The 20,809-nt window shown below is 43.2% G+C and overlaps 1 protein-coding gene across 3 annotated transcripts in view; it reads right to left on the bottom strand.

Annotated features, from left to right (window-relative positions):
* Positions 1 to 20,809, bottom strand: part of MISP3 (MISP family member 3) — a 35,026-nt gene that overhangs the window by 1,552 nt on the left and 12,665 nt on the right. Inside the window, exons 3-6 of one of the 3 annotated variants that reach the window (XM_075859145.1) lie at positions 17,517 to 17,545; positions 14,843 to 16,893; positions 9,976 to 10,539; positions 6,713 to 6,786 (exon numbers count right to left, since the gene is read on the bottom strand). In XM_075859145.1, coding sequence (XP_075715260.1) covers positions 6,713 to 6,786; positions 9,976 to 10,539; positions 14,843 to 16,874 — 2,670 coding nt within the window. In that variant the 5' untranslated portion in view covers positions 16,875 to 16,893; positions 17,517 to 17,545. The remainder of the gene's footprint in view (positions 1 to 6,712; positions 6,787 to 9,975; positions 10,540 to 14,842; positions 16,894 to 17,516; positions 17,546 to 20,809) is intronic. The other 2 variants (XM_075859146.1, XM_075859144.1) reach the window with 2 other exon arrangements.

The raw sequence follows: 20,809 nt of genomic DNA on the forward strand, positions 1-20,809 counted from the left end.
TCCCACTGATGGGATCCGCACCTATCTCTAGAACGGAATTCCGGAAACAGTGTGCTCGCTGTGCTACACTATTTTCGTAATTCACTCTTATAGGTGTTTCGGAAACAGCCTTGCTCAGTGAGTTTGGCTGTTTCCGTACTCCTGGCCACCTCGTAATTCAGTGGTCGGAGATCAGCGTTAGTGGGAAATGGTAGGACAGGGATCAGGGGCCCCCGTGCTAGAGATATGTGTGGGTCCTAGAGGTGGGACCCGCTTCTATCGGACATTTATCCTGTGGATATGCCATAAATGTCAGTGATGAGAATCCTGCTTTAATAATCTAATGGACACCAGAGATTAACCCACCAGATGTCAAGGGTTTTATAATAAGCTACCATATGCCAGGTTAGTATTTACTATACCGTGAGACACCAGTTATATCAGTGACCCACTAGACACCAAGGATTTTATTAATAACCAACTGGACACAAGGATAATTATTAACAACCAACTAGACACCAGGAAGATTATTAATAACCCACTAGACGCCAGGGATATTATTAATAACCCACTAGATGCCAGGGATATTATTAATAACCCACTAGACACCAGTAATGTTATTAATAACCCACTAGACACCAGGGATATTATTAATAACCCACAAGACACCAGGGATATTATTAATAACCCACAAGACACCAGGGATATTATTAATAACCCACAAGACACCAGGGATATTTTTAATAACCCACAAGACACCAGGGATATTTTTAATAACCCACTAGACGCCAGGGATATTAATAACCATCTAAATGACAGAGATATTATTAATAACCCACTATACACCAGGGATATTTTTAACAACCCACTAGACACTAGGAATATTATTAAAAACCAACTAGACACCAGGGATATTATTAATAACCCACTAGACACTAGGAATATTATTACTAACCCACTAGATACCATAAATATCATTAATAACCCACTAGACGCCGAGATATTATTAATAACCCACTAGACCCCAGGGATATTATTAATGACCCACTAGACACCAGGAATATTAACAACCTTCTAAATGCAAGTTATATAATTAATAACGCTCTAGACAACAGGGATATTCTTAATAACCTATTTGACACCAGGGATATCATTAATAACCCACTAGATGCCAGGGACTTTATTATTATTAACCCACTAGACACCAGGAATATTATTAATAACCCACTAGACACCAGGGGTATTATTAACAAACCACCAGACACCAGGGATATTATTAATAACCCACTAGACATCAGGACTATTATTAATAACCCACTAGACACTAGGGATGTTACTAACAACCCACTGGACACTAGGAATATTATTAAGAATCCACTAGACACCAGTGATATTATTAATAACCCACTAAACAGCAGGAATATGGTTAACCCACTAGACACCAGGGATATTATTAATAACCCACTAGACTCCAGGGATATTATTAATAACCCACTAGACACCAGGAATATTATTAATAACCCACTGGACACCAGGGATATTAATAACAACCCACTAGACACCAGGAATATTTTTAATAACCCACTAGACACCAGGAATATTATTAACAACCCACTAGACACCAGGAATATTTTTAATAACCCACTAGACACTAGGAATATTATTAACAACCCACTTAACACCAGGGATATTATTAATAACCCACTAAACAGCAGGAATATTAACAACATTCCAGATGCAAGTTATATTATTAACTTATTAGACGCTATGGCTATTATTAATAATGCAGCAAATACCAAGGATATTATCAAACCTTCTAGAGGCCAGGGATATTGACAACCATATAGATGCAAGTTATATTTGTAACCCACTAGACACTAGGGTTATTTGTAATAACCTAGTAGTCACTAGAGATATTATCAAGCTATCTAGAAGCCAAGGATATTATTAATTAACCTACTAGAATTCCTAGAAGTAATTTTTTTACCCACTAAACCGTGTGTATGTTGTTTATTAACCCATTAGACATCCAGTGAAGAGTTTATTATAAACCCACTACAACTCAGCATCCACTACCACAGATATTATTTGTTTAAGCCACTAAACCACCAGGGGTATGATTAAATTCCTAGCTTCTGAACAGCTTGGTTATTACAATTCGACAGCAGCTCACTACTAATAACTTTGGACAATTGTGACATCAAAGGTGGACCATGGATGGCCAATGTTGGCGGCAAAACCACTAGACTCTTTTTGATTCCCCAATGGCTAACCAGAAGCTGGTCAGTATCCCTGACACTGTATATAGAGTACAAAGGCTCAGCATAGATGGAGCATCCATACAGAGCATTAGATGAGAAGCATGGTATTCGGTTAGGTCCCGAATTATTTGGACAGTGACACAAGTTTTGGCATTTTAGCTGTTTACCAAAACATATTGAATATACAGTTATAAAAAAAAGGGCATTTAAAAAATACAAATCTGAGGGTACAGCTGTAGCCTTTGTAAAATATAAAGAGCTTAATAAAATCTGTAAAAATGTAATAAAATCAGCAAAAATACAAAATGAAAGGCAGGTGGCCAAGGATAGTAAAACAAATCCCAAAAAATTCTTCAAGCATATAAATGCAAAAAAGCCCAGCTCTGAACATGTAGGACCCCTAGATAATGGTAATGGGGAGTTGGTCACAGGGGATCAAGAGAAGGCAGAGTTACTAAATGGGTTCTTTAGCTCTGTATATACAACTGAAGAAGGAGCAGCTGATGTAGCCGGTGCCAGTGCTGTTAATATATCAGTTGATATACTGAATTGGATGAATGTAGAGATGGTCCAAGCTAAATTAAATAAAATAAATGTGCACAAGGCTCCGGGACCAGATGGGTTACACCCTAGAGTTCTTAAAGAGCTTAGTTCAGTTATTTCTGTCCCCCTTTTCATAATATTCAGAGAATCTCTAGTGACTGGCATAGTGCCAAGGGACTGGCGCAGGGCAAATGTGGTGCCTATTTTCAAAAAGGGCTCTAGGTCTTCCCCGGGTAATTATAGACCAGTAAGCTTAACATCCATCGTGGGGAAAATGTTTGAGGGGCTATTGAGGGACCATATACAGGATTATGTGACAATAAATAGCATTATAAGTGACAGCCAGCACGGTTTTACTAAGGACAGAAGTTGTCAAACTAACCTAATCTGTTTTTATGAAGAGGTGAGCAGAAGTCTAGACAGAGGGGCCGCTGTGGATTTAGTGTTTTTGGACTTTGCAAAGGCATTTGACACTGTCCCCCATAGACGCCTAATGGGTAAATTAAGGACTATAGGTTTAGAAAATATAGTTTGTAATTGGATTGAGAATTGGCTCAAGGACCGTATCCAGAGAGTTGTGGTCAATGATTCCTACTCTGAATGGTCACCGGTTATAAGTGGTGTACCCCAGGGTTCAGTGCTGGGACCCCTATTATTCAACTTATTTATTAATGATATAGAGGATGGGATTAATAGCACTATTTCTATTTTTGCAGATGACACCAAGCTATGCAATATAGTTCAGACTATGGAAGATGTTCATGAATTACAGGCAGATTTAAACAAACTAAGTGTTTGGGCGTCCACTTGGCAGATGAAGTTTAATGTAGATAAATGTAAAGTTATGCATCTGGGTACCAACAACCTGCATGCATCATATGTCCTAGGGGGAGCTACACTGGCGGATTCACTTGTTGAGAAGGATCTGGGTGTACTTGTAAATCATAAACTCAATAACAGCATGCAGTGTCAATCAGCTGCTTCAAAGGCCAGCAGGATATTGTCGTGTATTAAAAGAGACATGGACTCGCGGGACAGGGATGTAATATTACCACTTTACAAAGCATTAGTGAGGCCTCATCTAGAATATGCAGTCCAGCTCTGGGCTCCAGTTCATAGAAAGGATGCCCTGGAGTTGGAAAAAATACAAAGAAGAGCAACGAAGCTAATTAGGGGCATGGAGAATTTAAGTTATGAGGAAAGATTGAAAGAATTAAACCTATTTAGCCTTGAAAAAAGACGACTAAGGGGGGACATGATTAACTAATAAAAATATATTAATGGCACATACAAAAAATATGGTGAAATCCTGTTCCTTGTAAAACCCCCTCAAAAAACAAGGGGGCACTCCCTCCGTCTGGAGAAAAAAAGGTTCAAGCTGCAGAGGCGACAAGGCTTCTTTACCGTGAGAACTGTGAATCTATGGAATAGTCTACCGCAGGAGCCGTCACAGCAGGGACAGTAGATGGCTTTAAAAAAGGGTTAGATAATTTCCTAGAACAAAAAAATATTAGCTCCTATGTGTAGAAATTTTTCCTTCCCTTTTCCCTTCCCTTGGTTGAACTTGATGGACATGTGTCTTTTTTCAGCCGTACTAACTATGTAACTATGTAACTATGTAATATAATCAATATGGTCTTAAAGTGTGGACTCTCAGCTTTACTTCGCGAGTATTCACATCCTAATTTGAGGATGGGTTTAGGAATTACAGCTCTTTAATATGTAGCTGCCTCTTTTTTAAGGGACCAAAAGGTAATTATCTCAAAAGCTATTTAATGGGCTGCATGGGCTATTCCCATTAATCCCTCATCAATTAAGCAGACCATCGTTAAGGCTGAAAAAAAATGAAGAAATTCATCAGAGAGATGCACAAATGTTAGGAGTGGCCAAATCAACATTTTGGTCCATTCTTGAAAAAAAAAAAGAACGCACTGGTGATCTCGTGAACTCCAAAAGTCCTGGACGTCAACGGAAGACAACAGTGGTGGATGATCGCAGAATCCTTTCCATGGTGAAGAAAAACTCTTCACAACATCTACCCAAGTGAAGAACACTCTCCTGGAAGTAGGTGGATCAGTATCTAAGTCTACCATAAAGAGAAGACTTCATGAGAGCAAATACAGAGTGTTCACCACGAGGTGCAAACCATTAATCAGCCTCAAAAACGAAAGGCCAGATAAGACTTTACCAAACAACATGTAAAGAAGCCACCCAGTTCTGGAACAGCATGAAACTAAGATCAACCTGTACCAGAATGATGGGAGGAAGAAAGTATGGAGAAGGCTTGGAACGGCTCATGATCCAAAGCCACCACATCCTCTGTAAAACATGGTGGAGGCAGTGTGATGGCATGGTGGAGGCAGTGTGATGGCATGGTGGAGGCAGTGTGGTGGCATGGTGGAGGCAGTGTGATGGCATGGTGGGGGCAGTGTGATGGCATGGTGGGGGCAGTGTGGTGGCAGTGTGATGGCATGGTGGGGGCAGTGTGATGGCATGGTGGGGGCAGTGTGATGGCATGGTGGGGGCAGTGTGGTGGCATGGTGGAGGCAGTGTGATGGCATGGTGGGGGCAGTGTGATGGCATGGTGGGGGCAGTGTGGTGGCATGGTGGGGGCAGTGTTATGGCATGGTGGGGGCAGTGTGATGGCATGGTGGAGGCAGTGTGATGGCATGGGCAGGCATGGCGGCTAAAGGCACTGGGTCACTAGTGTTTATTGATGATGTGACTGAAGACAGAAGCAGCCGGATGAATTCTGAAGTGTTCAGGGATTTACTTTCTGCTCAGATTCGACCAAATCCAGCAAGGTGATTGGACGTCGCTTCACAGGACAGATGGACAATGACCCAAAACATACTGTGAAAGCAACCCAGGAGTTTATAAGGCAAAGAAGTGGAATATTCTGCAATGGCCGAGTCACAAGATCTCAACCCGATCGAGCTGCATTTCACTTGCTTAAGATAAAACTTAAGGCAGAAAGACCCACAAACAACAACTGAAGACGCTGCAGTAAAGGCCGGGCAAAGCATGACAAAGGATGAAACCCAGCGTCTGGTGTTGTCCATGGGCTCCAGACTTCAGCCCGTCATTGTCTGCAAAGGATTCTCTACAAAGTATTAAAAAAAACATTTTATTTATGGTAATGTTAATTTGTCTAATTACTTTTGAGCCCCTGAAATGAGGAGGCTATGGAGAAAAATGGTTAAAATTCCTATGGCTGGGTTCACACGACCTATTTTCAGACGTAAACGAGGCGTATTATGCCTCGTTTTATGTCTGAAAATAGGGCTACAATACGTCGGCAAACATCTGCCCATTCATTTGAATGGGTTTGCCGACGTATTGTGCAGACGACCTGTAATTTACGCGTCGTCGTTTGACAGCTGTCAAACGACGACGCGTAAATGGACTGCCTCGGCAAAGAAGTGCAGGACACTTCTTTGCCACGTAATTTGAGCTGTTCTTCATTGAACTCAATGAAGCACAGCTCAAGATTTACGAGCGTCTCAGACGGCTCGCAAAATGCGAGGAGGAGCATTTACGTGTGAAACGAGGCAGCTGTTTTCTCTTGAAAACAGTCTGTCTTTTCACACGTAAATGACAGCTAGCGTGTGCACATACCCTAAACGTTTCACAGGATATTTTTGTTCAACCCCTTGAATTAAACCTGAAAGTCTACACTTCAATTGTATCTCAGTTGTTTCATTTCAAATCCAATGTGGTGGCAGCAGAGCCCGAATCATGAAGATTGTGTCACTGTCCAAATAATTCTGGACCCAACTGTATAAGGTGGCTTGCGTTAGAGCGTTGGTGGCAAGTGTTTAGGCAATGGTCACTGAGGTAGTAGCCACTTCAACAGTGGAATGGGTCCAGACCCTCAAAATGACCCTTCTACGCCATGACATGTATATACAGCATCGGGCCTGCATTACCTGTTGTTGTCCATTCATTGCAGCATCTTTGCTCGGTGGCCAGTTAACCTCTAACTTCCTCCAGTTTGGACGCTCTGTAACAGAGAACATGGATTACACGTGTTCAGTCACTAACCCTTTGTGACTTATGACAAGAACATCCCCCCTCCTCCCTGGTTGCAGATGGTTGCACAACAAAATTCAACAAACACTTCCCTTAATATTAAACTTCATGTGTCCATCATTACGATAACAAATTCTAGCTGGAAACTACCGTACAACTTCCCGTAGTAATAAAGCATTACCGAAAATTAGAAAAAAATATATTTTTTATGGGGTTCTGATCTGGGATCATGACCCAATTTGGGAAAGTATCACATTCGAGCTGGGCACCCAGAGCAATTGTCACTGTTTTACCCAGGTATGCTATACCTTGCCTCAAGGGGCGCCCATCCCTGACTGCAAAGGGAATCAATCTATAGCTCCACATATGATCAGTATTAGGCCCTGTTCACACAGAGTTTTTTGCAGGCAGAGAAAATCTTCCTTCAAGAATTTTGAGGCAGATTTTGACCTGCCTGCGCTTTTTTGCCGCAGTTTTCGTGGTGCTTTTTGCCCACGGCCGTTGTGGACCGCGGGCAAAAAACGCAGCAAAAAAAATGCTTTTTCTGCCTCCCGTTGATTTCAATAAGAGGTCAGAGGCGGAAATGCGGCATGAAAGAACATGCTGCTTTTTTCCCGTGAGCGGCTAGAAGCCGCTGGGGGAAAAAAAATATGTCTCCACCTCCCATTGAAATCAATGGTCGGCTATTTGAGCTGTTTTTTTGGCGCGGATTATGACGCGGTTTTTGTGTGAACTGGGCCTAAGAATTCCTTCAGGAATTTTAGGCCGATTTTGACCTGCGTCTTTTTGTTTTGCTGCGGTTTTCATTGTGTCTTTTGCGCCGTTTTTCACCCGCGGCCATTGCAGCTAATGCAAGGAATGCAGGCAAAACACGCCGCGAAGAATACTCGTAAATGAGCGCCGCAGGTTTTTTTCTGCCTCTTATTGATTTCAATGGGAGGTCAGAGGCAAAAACCGTGGCAAGAAAGGACATGCTGCTTTAAGGTGCTAATAATTAGGCACTATCTGGTAGGGTTATCTGCACTGTATGACTGTATTCCATATGACGGGGATAGGGTGCCCACAGAATTGAATTCACAGGGTATTATCCAAAATAAGGCAGGCATTGCCATAGGTGTCCCATATATTGGAATAACGGATTTCCCCTAATCCCTGTTCCGTCAGGTAGGGTTGCGATCATGGGACCCCTGTTCTGCTAATAGGTAACAAAAATACATCAATCACCCCTAGTCTCATGCAGAAGATAAGGAATTGGTGACCAGTGACCATACTGCAGCGCATAGTTTCTTCTAAGATTTGAGATTTCTATATATAGTCCTATACAGTTTGGTCTTGGGGGATCTGCTGCTGGCAACCTTCACACAGCCATTATTATGGGGGAACAATTGCGTAATTGCTTACATCGATTACCCTGCGCTGATTGATTCCAATGGACTCTGATTGTCCAACAAAGTGGGGACTCCTGCTGTAGTTAATGGGGGTAGGGTCTTAGGCCCCATGCACACGACCATATTTTCATCTATCCCAAAATACTGTCCATAAATACGGAAAAGTGTCCGTGGCCAATAGAAATGAATGGGTCCGTAATTACTGTCCGTAATTACTGATGAAAAATATGGTCGTGTGCATGGAGCCTTAGGCAGGGGACCCCTTCTCGATCACCATTTATTAACAAGGACAATAAAGAATAGGGGCACAGTTTAGAAGCAGTGATGGATTATTGATATATACATTATACTAATATATTATACTATATTCTCCTTCATATGGGTTGGATAATTGTCTTAATAAGTAAAACCACTGTGCCCCGTACATAAGTTAATATTTGGAGATGCCCACCAGACCACGCTACCAGGAAGATGGGCCGGGAATGACATCATGCACCTTAAGACAGGACAGCACAGGTTAGCGTTAAGTGTGGGCAATGGGAACTACGCTTGTATAAAGATATATTGATTTAAGATATCATTTATTGTATTGCATTTATTATATCATTTATCTGTATTGCAGCGTTTATAAACAGTGTATTTCATAGTCAATCTTTCTCAGGGCGGAGCTTAGTTATCACATGACTGTGGTAAGGAAAGTTAGTTAACATGGGTCTGATACATTTCCAGGTGTGGGAAAAAATGTGTCATGGATATATCAGCCACAATTTGCTACAATGTAGAAACCATACTGTAAGGCCCCATGCACACGGCCGTGCCCGTAATCACGGCCCGCTGACGGCCACCCGCATTTTCGGGCCTTGGTCTCATACAAAGTATAGGGGCATGGCCTGTAAAACATGAAAAAACAGACATGCTCCATGATTCACAGCACAGTTCTACGGCACGGTCACCCATCTGTAGCGATACAGAAAGGTGTCCGCGGCCAATAGAACTGAATGGGGCAGTAATTACGGCTGAATTTACGGTCATGTGCATGGGGCCTAACAGGGTGCAGAAATAATTTCCAGTGTGCTACTAGAGAACACATTGCAGGAGATTAATCATTAGTGTTATAGGAAGTGGGCATTTACGAGCCTATAAAGATGGCGGCACATTTATCAAAATGACGCAGGTGGCATAATACATTTTATACAGAGGTTTGCTTTTATTGATGACTGAACTGCTAATATTTAACCAGTTGTGTCAATGATTATATAGAATGTATGTCACATTGTATATATATTATTGTTCTTAGAGTAAAACCTACAGAGGAGGTGGTCATTTTGTAAGAGGTTATAAGATATATCATTGAATTAATTTTTTTTTACTTTTAACAGGTGTTTTATTGGAAAATGTTGATATGGGTTCAGTTTAAAGGGGTTCTCCACTTAGGACATTTCCTTTTTTTGTTAGAAGTGTCCCCTGATGATAAACTGAGTTGCTGGGACCCCTTTCCCCAGTGATCAGCTGTGATCTGTAGGGGAACTGGAACCTGTCGACACATTTTCAATATTCCTGCAGCACCACCGCAGGAGAAATAAAGTATTACACAGATCCCAATTAAATAAATAAGCTGTGTAATGCACAGTGCTGGGTCCTCCAGTGTGAGGGACGCTTTTTGTAGTGGCTCTTGCTCAGAAAAATCTGTATTCCCTATCAGGGCATTTAATTTTTTTTTCTAAAAATAGACAACCGCTTTAACTAGACATTTTTCATGGTTAAGGTCCTACCTGGTTGGTAGACACTTTGGATGTCAGAAGCATTCTCTTGTGTCTTCTGTGTGGCCTCCTCAACATTGTTGTCCCTCCCATATATGCTACTTCTCTGCCTCCGGAGTTCCCGCTCCCTCTCCTTCACCTCCTCTATTTCTCTCTCCAGCAGGGAATGTGGGCTTGGTGAACGGAGCAGCTGATAGGGGCTTCCAGGAGGAACAGGGGAGTCAACAGAGTTAGGGAAAGGAGATCCTGTCGAGTTTGTACGGGAGATCTCAGCAGGGATAGATCGACGGGAATCCGCAGGGGTGGAGCGAGAGTAATCAGCTGGGGTGGAGCGACGGGACTCAGCAGGGGCGGAGCTAAAGGTATTCCCTTGGGCAGATCTTCGCAGCAAAGAGCTGTGCTCTATGATAATAACATTGCTGCCATTGGCCTCGGTATATGAAGGCCCCTTCTTGGTCTCTGTTGCAGGAAGCACATGGTTGGTTGAAATAGATATATTTAATTGGGGGGCTTCCTGGGGCTTTGTTTGCAGTTGGGGCTCACTTTGCTTCTTCTTGATGGGAGCATCAGACGGCTCTGTAAAGAATACAATAAATTATTTGTCTTAAAGAGATAGTAAAGGTTTTATTAAGTCATTCTAAAAAGGATTTCTGAATATTTTGCATGTGCTTGGCCAACAGTTTCTACGCCACCCACCTGTTTCATGTTTACATTGTTCTACTGTGGATTGCCTAAAAGATTATGAGACCAATGTTCAAGTATATGTTCATTATCATGCAACCTACATGTATAATTTTTTTGATGGGACATTTGTCATGGAAAATCATTCCCATCTTGGGAAAACAAGTACAATTCACGATTGGCATTGACCCATATGGGGAACTCTCGACCAATTGCTATTAAAAGGTAAACCCAGTGAAAATGATCTTCTGATATGTCATATAATCGCAACCATCACTGTTTTCCAGAATAAAGAAAGGGTGACGCTATAGGGGATACAGACTGCAGTAACACCAAGGCCCTAGAGCCTAAGGGGGCATAAAAGGGTCAATCAGATCTATAGCAGTCCCAAAGGGGTTAGAGCTCCCTATAGTGCCCTTACATTGTGGAGGTCAGTGGTGGTCCGAGAGCAAAGACTCCACCCATGTGATCTTCTAGCATGTATTTTTATGTCTTATAATAACCCTGTTGTGACTGGATTTCCCCTTTAAACATTTTTATAAAAGTAACGACAATCAGAAACACACAGAGCATTGCTAATGGCTGGACATTTTGGACCAGTAATGTGTGTGTATGGCCAGCTCTGGTTTAGTAGCGCTCAGGACATCACTATGTGTATATGACCTCCAATGTAATAAAGTTACTATTGACTTCTCCTCCGTCTCTGTACATATAATATACAATAATACCACATAAAATTACTTGTACCTGTACTTTCTCCCTCTGCCGTGGTTATTTGATTATCAGGAAGCTGCATTATTTCTTGTTCTATTTGATGTTCACATGTAGGAGGGGCCTAAAACAAGTCTGTGTAGGACGGAGATGCAGTCTGTTGTATATCAGAAATTCTATAACCACAAATCATAATCCTCTGCACAAATCACAATATGCCACTTTCTCCTAATAAGGTATAACAAAAAGTTTCCAGTTTCTGATTTATGAAAAAAATCTTGTGGATTGTGATTTGTGCTATTAAGAACCTCTGATATACAATAGACTGCATCTACATGATACACAGACTTGTTTTAAGGCCACTGACACATTAGAACTAAGCACAAGAAATCATCCTCACCTTCCAGCAGCCTGTAGTTCACCTTTCCCTGCCTGAAGACTCTCTGTAAATGTTTACAAACATCCTCAGTCCCCCCAATAATAATAATAATACCCCTATAACGCTGCACCCTGAGTTGTTACAGGCTCCCTTTTACAGTCCTGCAATAAGTATTCCAAGCAGTACAGGTAATGACGGGCACAAAACATTGCAGGAACCTATAGAAATAGTCCTCATGAGGCAAGAAATTCTGCTATAATATATTTCTTCCACCACTAACATGTGTATGGTCATCTCTGCCAGGCATGTATGATAGAAGGGAGCTCCTGTTACCTGAAATAAATAATAGGATTAACTGGAAAAACTGGGGAAATAAGGACCATAAGGGTTTACCCAGCTCAATCCTTTATGCCTTGGGGATAAGCGGCACAGGAAGTTCTATTAAAATAACATATACCCCTTGTCTCCATGTTAATAGGGGAGCTGGAGATGATATAGGTCAGTCTGCCCCTATGTCTCAACACCTGACAACTTCCCACTGGCCAGTTGGCACTCTATGGCCAGATGTCTTATGGTAGCACCAGCCTGAGATCTGGCAACTATGGGCAGTTGTGACTTCCAATTGTAATGGAATTAAAACAATTAGTTCTGACCGATTGGAAAATGTATCTATTCGTCTTAAATGGGTTGTCTCAACTGGATAAGCGCTGTGTATATACCCGATTAGGGAAAATTGACGTCCTAAAGAAGATCACTTACTGGGAACCCCCCTCTATTAGCCAGAGCAGAGGGCAACAATGGAAAATAATTCCAATCCTTGCAAAGTAAAATATCTTGGGGCATTTAGGGTGGCATAGTGACTATGGGTCCAAGCCAACCTGAACCCTAATCCCTACTGACGTAGAGCAACAACAACTCTGAAACAGTGCTATCTACAAATGGGTGTCTGATAACACAACTCATTAAAGGGTAGGGACCACCAGGGTCCTAAATCTAAGTTTATTTCTCCTTGACAAGGGTCAAGTTTTGGGTATCACGCTATATAATCCCTTATCAGTATTGTTTCTTGTGGGTCTCCAGCTGGACCTCTCTCGAGATCTGTGCCCTCACTAACTGACATCCTTCGGTAGAATATGCCACTGGCATAATTCTCATTACAAGCAAATCCTCCTATTCTCAATGCCCAACAGGGACATTTATGCTCTTGTCTTGGCACTAGTTTTGGTAAACAGAGAGGCGCACCCTGTGCCAGGCATCCTGACCTGACCTGATAGATGTGAGTCTATCATCCAGCAGTGATAAGTATAGAAACACAGGTGCCCAGGGGACATTATGGAGGAGTCCTCAGGTGAAGCTAGAAACTGGTAGAGGAGCACGGGGGAATAGAGAAACAAGTGGGTTGCTTAAGATCAGGATCTGATTGACACACCAAAAGACAGGATTTTCTTGTGGATACAGATCTTGACATGAAGATGGGACCCAGTCACAGCAGGGCCCATAAGGTCTAGCAGAGTTTGTTATATAGTTAGAGGGGCCAATGCACCTGTTCTGTAAAGCTGGTCGGTGGGCCTCCAGGCTCATGTCTGGTGGGCTCATGTCTCATTTGGGTAAATGCAAACATTCACTTTAGACAACCCATTTCCTGAGTAACATCCTATATTACACTCCAGAGCTGCACTCATTATTCTGTTGGTGGAGTCACTTTGTACGTACATTACATTACTTATCCTGTACGGTTCCTGAGTTACATTCTGTATAATACTCCAGAGCTGCACTCACTATTCTGCTGGTGGAGTCCATGCATGTGTATACACATTACATTATTTATCCTGTACTAATACTGAGTTACAGATTGTATTATATTCCAGAGCTGCAATCACTATTCTGCAGGCTTCAGAATTAAAACCTCCCAGCATTTCTTGCCTGCACAGAACAATTTGCATTCTTGGAAGTGTAGACTTTACATCTGACACTTGTACAGTAATCCGATGTAGGAAAAACCAACTGCCCTCTCTTCATTATAGGAGCTTAGCTAAGATCTTAGGGGTATGTCTGTCAACAAGCTTGCTGACTGTTTCCAGTGCCGACAAGAAGAATTGTGAGTGCAGCTCTGCAGTATAATACAAGCTGTAACTCAGGATCAATACAAGATATTTATATTCATAGGTGTAAAGCCATAATAAATCTACTGTAGTACATGTGAAAATGAATTCTTTTCTAATATAGTAAAAAAGCATTCTAATAATAAATATTACAATGTTCATCTGATGGGGAAATCTTTAGATCTATGGCCACTGGGCCGGGGCCACAACAGGTGAGATGTAAGTCAGGTCGGTCTCAGTTGTCCGTAATACGGCAGCATTTTAGTGTGTGTATTACAGATGTAGCACCCGAACACCCGGGAGTTCTACTGAACCGAACGTAGATTACCGTAGGAGTCTATAGTGACCTAAGTTGATTTCAGTAGAACCCCAACCGATCCAGGTGTTATGTCTGTCGTATGTACACTAACATGCACCAGTATTACGGACATCTGAAACCAGTCAAGAATCACAGTTCAATCTTGGAAGCTGGGCGGATAATTAATATAGGGTGGGTGATATATGTTGGTAAGAACAGGTTTGGACAGAAAAGTGAGTCCCCAGTGATGATGTCATTGTAATAGGCAGGTGGTCAGGAAAATAGCAACTGGTCTGAACAGAAAAACCAGTGTCCCATTGAACAAACAAACATTCATGGTGGAGAAAAAGGAGAGGTCCTAATGGAGATGATGAAGAATTCAGTAAGGACATGGGTAGCCGGGCATTTTGGTCATGTCTGTGAGCCTGGCATCTGTCAGTGGCACAGGTAGATGATGGCGATCCATGGTGGATCCCTGTTTGAATCTATCAGTGGGGTAGATTACTTTCCGATCCACTGAGGGCATCTCACACTTGGTTGACTGGCCGAGCATCTCATATTCAGTGTCACTGTCAAGTTTAAGCAGTGATGCCAATAATCCATCAAAAGGGCCCTGTCATTCCTATTAAGTAAGGGGTGAATATTTGGTGGTGGGGTTATAAAAGATGGCACCTACTGCATAATGTACATAGAAAAAAAGCCACTTACCTGTATTCATAATCTCAAATATCATTTTTCTTTCCTGCAACTCCTGCTGAGACCCACGGTCATAGGTGCCCATCACTTTGCCCAGCTCCACCAAGTCTTGCTCCCTTTGGGTTTCTAGCTGGATCTCCCTCTGCATCTGTGCCCCCGCCAACTGACGTTCTTTGCCAGGAACTGCCACTGGCTCCACCGATATTGTCTTTCTTCGCACCTCAACCAACTGTGGCTGCCCAATAAGGGAGCTGATGCCCCTCTCTTGACGTAGAGTCATCTCTCTTTCCATGGTCTGGCGTATCTCACGCTCTATGGGGGTTTCGTGGGTTGGAGAATGCCCATCTTCCACGATTTCCCTTTCCTTCATCTCAGGTGTCTTGTCAGAAGGTTCTTTCTCTGTAATTGACCCTTGCTGTGTGTCTCCCTGTTCTGCTGTGACTGTTCTTACCTCACTGCCAGTGCAAATAAGAGACGGCCACTCCTTCTCCCGGCATGCTACTGGCCGGTCTTGGTCTACTGTCCCCTCCCTGCCAGGGAGAGCGTCCAGATCAGGTGTCACTTCCCTGTCTGCTTCCTCTCCTAAGGCTATAACCCGTCCACCAGCTTCCAAATTGCTGCTTTTATCCTTGTGTACTTCCTCTTCTATGGCAGTCACCTGAGCACCTGCTGAGTCTTCCCTGTGTGTAGCTGCCTCCTCTACCTGCTTGGCTATACCTGTTAGTTCTTCCTTTACCTGTTCAGGTGTAGCTGTCACATCTACCAGTTCGTCTTCCCTCTCCTGTACCCCCAGCTCCTCTCCTGACACGTGTAGAGCTATGCCTGTGTTGTCAGTAGACACCTGCCTGTCAGCATACACCTGTTCAGCTGCACCTGCTCCCTGCCATGTCACCTGTTCACCTGTCATTGTTTCCATTCCTGTCATTTGCACTGTGGAATGTTCTTCCTCCTCTTTCACCACTGCTCGGGTATTTTCAGCCTCCATTTGTACCTTAGCACCTGTGTCTTGTTCACCTGTACAAACCCCATCACCTGTCGCCTGTGTCACTATAGTGTGGACCAGCATGTCTATCCACTTCTTACCTGCATGAGACAGTTGTGCATCTGGACTTTCATGAACACCTGTGTCAGTCACCTGTGCACCTCTCTCCTCATCTGATCTTACATTCTCACCTATATCAGGGCTTGTATCTTTATCTGTGACTTGTGGATCACTGTCTCTTTTCTCAGGATATGTAACTTGAGGACATGTCTCTTTCACCTCTACCACTGTCTCTTCACCTGTCACCTGTGGCACTTTCTCTTCACCTTTCACCTGTGGCACTGTCTCTTCACCTGTTACCTGTGGCACTGTCTTTTTGCCTGTCATCTGCATCACTGTCTCGTCACCTGTCACCTGTGTCACTGTTCCTTCACCTGTCACCTGTGTCACTCTCTCTTCACCGGTCACCTGTGTCACTCTCTCTTCACCGGTCACCTGTGGACCTGTCTCATCATCTGTTCCTTGCAGTTCTGTCTCACCACCTGTCACCTGTGAATCTGTCTTGTCACCTGTCTCCTTTGGCGCTTCCTCCTGACCTGTAACCTGTAGCCTTTGATCTTCTCCTCCCTCCTCCGATGGGTCATTTTCATCCACTGACACCAATAATCCTACATGTACCTCCTCTTTACCCTCGGAAACCTCTACATTGGTCACCTGGTGAGATGTATCTACACAAGTCACCTTCTCTTCTGTAGTCTTCCCTTCCTCCTCCTCTTTTTTTCTCTCCTCTATTCCAGCTCCTTCTTCCCCTTCCTGTGGTGGTCCTGTAACTACCCCATACCCCTCATTTGCTGTTGTCCCCTCTACCTGTTCTCTCCTATCCTCAGGTGCAGCTGTGACTGGATGTGCCACTGTCTCCCCCTTGTGTTCAGAGTCAGAATCACAGTAGCAAGGTTGTGCGTTGTCATTTAAAGGGCTTGTCCACTCTCCACTTGTGATGGTGTCCATGGTGGCATTTGACTGGTTATCGTCAGTTCTCGGTAGTTTCTGCTCGGACGCCATTGGATGTCGCGCTGAATACCTGAGTAGAAGTTCTAGATATTTATCAAAGATTTTATGTTTCTTTCTTATATACAATACCTCCAATGGCTATAAATCATACACCTTAAGATTGTCAGCTCCACAGGAAACCATTATACCTCGCTCCTTATAAATCGAATGCTTTATTTGCATTAGAGTGTAAGCTCTATGGCTCAGGAATAACGTCGCTCCCATTGCGTAATACTTAGCTACTGCTTATTTTCATCAGTGTTAATATATGATTTATAGCTGATCTTTTAGGGCGAAACTATTAAAGAATTGCTGCAATAGAGGCACATGTGTCTACTCTGTCCTCCATTCTTTACACTTCTGCTCCGCTTGTTTAAATTGCTGTGTATAAGAAAAGACCCACCACAAGCTCAGCAAGGATAAAATTATTCTATTTATGTCTAGCTATAGCTAGAACATTTTATGATTAATGCCAGCATTACATAGTAGTATGGGATATAATATCCGCTGGTTTCAATTATAAAACGTATGTTTACTTAAAAAGGTATAAAGTCACAGAACGATTCTACCAAAAATAAGAATATGACATTGTGTCGTGTGGATATTCGTTCTTTAAAAACTGTACATAGGCTAAATGGACAAATCATACTATACCTGCTCTTTCCGCTCCTTCCCTGCGGGCCCTATCACGGAAAATTACACATAAAGGGGGCATTGTCCATTTTAACATAATATTTTAAGATATAGAAGTCATTGTTGGGATTATTGCTTACTTTGGCCCATAAAAAATAAAGCAACTGTACAAATAGTTTTAAAATCTCCTACTGTTTTGTATATACAGCTCCTATGCAGACCGTTGTATCTCCCTGGTTGCAGATGATAAACAAGCCCTGTGTAGTCTCATCTCATGTTTCACTCTCTTCCATCTGCCTCCTCTTTTACTGTCTGTAGATTAGCAAGAAGAGGTGATGAGGGAGTAAAATAATACATAACTGTAGGATCAGACTACACCAGGTTTCTTTGTAGTCTGTAACCATGGAGATGTACACTATTAAATGTTCACTCATAACATTAATACCCCTGCCTAATATTGTGTAGCTCCCACTTGTGCCACCAAAATAGCTCTGACCTGTCGAGCCCTGGACTCCACAAGACCTCTAAAGGTTCCTGTGGTATCTGGTACCAAGACATTCGCCACAGATCCTTTAAGTCCCGTAAATTGTGAGGTGCAGCCTCCATGGATCAGACTTGTTTTTCCAGAACATCCTACAGATGATCAATCAGATTGGGATCTGGGGAATTTGGATACAAGTCATCACCTTGAACTCTTTGTCATCCACATGATGTAAAAGAAAACTCGATTCATCAGATCAGGCCGCCTTCTTCCATTGCTCCATGGTCCTGTTCTGATGCTCACCTGTCCATCGTAGGCCCTTCTGCCGGTCAGCATGGGACCTCTGACAGGTTTGCACCAAAGGTAACAATATGCGATGCTCTGCATGTTTTGACATCTTTCTATCCCAGCCAGTGGTAACTTTTTCTGCAATTTGTGCTACAGCAGCTCTTCTGCGGAATCCGACCAGACAGGTTAGACTTCACTCCCCACACACATCAATGAGCCTTGGGCGCCGCTTCTCCAGTTGTCCTTCCTTAGACCACTTTTGGTAGATACTAATATATTCCACCCATGTCAGGCGCCATTGTAACCAGATAATCAATGTTATTAACGTCAGTGGTTTTAATGTATGGGCATGCATATACTATTTGGAAAGTGTCTTCATCTTCTTAGAGGCAGTGGAGTAATAAAATACTTGGCTTTAAAGATGGACATATCCTTTAACACATTATTAATTTTGTGACAATATTCTGGGTTTATAACAGGCCAGGAGATTACATAAAATAAAGAAATGTGCACTAACAGCTTCATCAGATGTGGAAGGTACATTTAGGATGGAGCGTCCTATATAAGCTCATATCAGTATTTCTTTATGCAGAACATGTCCAAAAGTATGTGAACCCCCTCCTCATGTGTGGGTTTTAGCCATGTCTAATGCTATAAAGTACAAGAAGTCCAGCATTCAGCACTGCACTCTCCATAGACTGCCATAAACAGTAGAATGGGGCGTACTGAATTAATACCTCTCAACGGTCCTGGATTCAGCGAGACAGTCCCGGATTCCCGGGCGGTGTCCCGCTGTCCCGGGTGGCTAGCGATATGTCCCAGTATCAACTGTATCTGCATCCAGATACAGTTAAATCCAATGCTGAAGCAGGGAACCCTCATCTCCCTGCTTCAGGATTCACTGTCTGGAGCGGTCGGCACAGACAGGGATCTCCTCCACTCGTCGAGGACTTCCCGGGTATAGTAAGCACTGAGACCGGGGAACCCTTGACGTCCCTGTCCATATACAGTTAGGTCCAGAATTATTTGCACAGTGACACAATCTTCATGATTCGGGCTCCGCTGCCACCACATTGGATTTGAAATGAAACAACTGAGATACAATTGAAGTGTAGACTTTCAGGTTTAATTCAAGGGATTGATCACAAATATCCTGTGAAACTTTTAGGAATTGCAACCATTTTTCTCCACAGTCTCCTCATTTCAGGGGCTCAAAAGTAATTGGACAAATGAACATTACCAGAAATAAAATGGTTTTTTTTAATACTTTGTAGAGAATCCTTTGCAGGCAATGACGGCCTGAAGTCTGGAACCCATGGACAACACCAGACGCTGGGTTTCCCCCTTTGTGATGCTTTGCCGGCCTTTACTGCGGCGTCTTCAGTTGTTGATTGTTTGTGGGTCTTTCTGCCTTAAGTTTTATCTTAAGCAAGTGAAATGCAGCTCGATCGGGTTGAGATCTGGTGATTGACTCGGCCATTGCAGAATATTCCACTTCTCTGCCTTATAAACTCCTGGGTTGCTTTCGCATTATGTTTTGGGTCATTGTCCATCTGTCCTGTGAAGCGACGTCCAATCAACCTGCTGCATTTGGTAGAATCTGAGCAGAAAGTAAATCCCTGAACACTTCAGAATTCATCCGGCTGCTTCTGTCTTCAGTCACATCATCAATAAACACTAGTGACCAAGTGCCTTTGGCAGCCATGCATGCCCATGCCTTCACACTGCCTCCACCATGCCATCACACTGCCTCCACCATGCCATCACACTGCCTCCCACCATGCCATCACACTGCCTCCACCATGCCATTACACTGCCTCCACCATGCCATCACACTGCCCCCACCACGCCATCACACTGCCTCCACCATGCCATCACACTGCCCCCACCACGCCATCACACTGCCCCCACCATGCCATCACACTGCCCCCACCATGCCATCACACTGCCCCCACCACGCCATCACACTGCCTCCACCGCCATTACACTGCCTCCACCATGCCATCACACTGCCCCCACCACGCCATCACACTGCCCCCACCACGCCATCACACTGCCTCCACCATGCCATCACACTGCCTCCACCATGTTTTACAGAGGATGTGCTGTGCTTTGGATCATGAGCCGTTCCAAGCCTTCTCCATACTTTCTTCCTCCCATCATTCTGGTACAGGTTGATCTTAGTTTCATGCTGTTCCAGAACTGGGCGGCTTCTTTACATATTGTTTGGCAAAGTGTGATCTGGCCTTTCCAGTTTTGAGGCTGCTTAATGGTTTGCACCTTGTGGTAAACCCTCTGTATTTGCTCTCATGAAGTCTTCACTTTATGGTAGACTTAGATACTGATAACCTACTTCCAGGAGAGTGTTCTTCCCTTGGGTAGATGTTTCTTCACCATGGAAAGGATTCTGCGATCATCCACCACTGTTGTCTTCCGTGGACGTCCAGGCTTTTTGGAGTTCACGAGATCACCAGTGCGCTCTTTTTTTGTCAAGAATGTGCCAAACTGTTAATTTGGCCACTCCTAACATTTGTGCGATCTCTCT

This window comes from Rhinoderma darwinii, chromosome 3, assembly GCF_050947455.1.
Source record: "Rhinoderma darwinii isolate aRhiDar2 chromosome 3, aRhiDar2.hap1, whole genome shotgun sequence".
In the NCBI taxonomy this organism is placed as follows: Eukaryota; Metazoa; Chordata; class Amphibia; order Anura; family Rhinodermatidae; genus Rhinoderma; species Rhinoderma darwinii.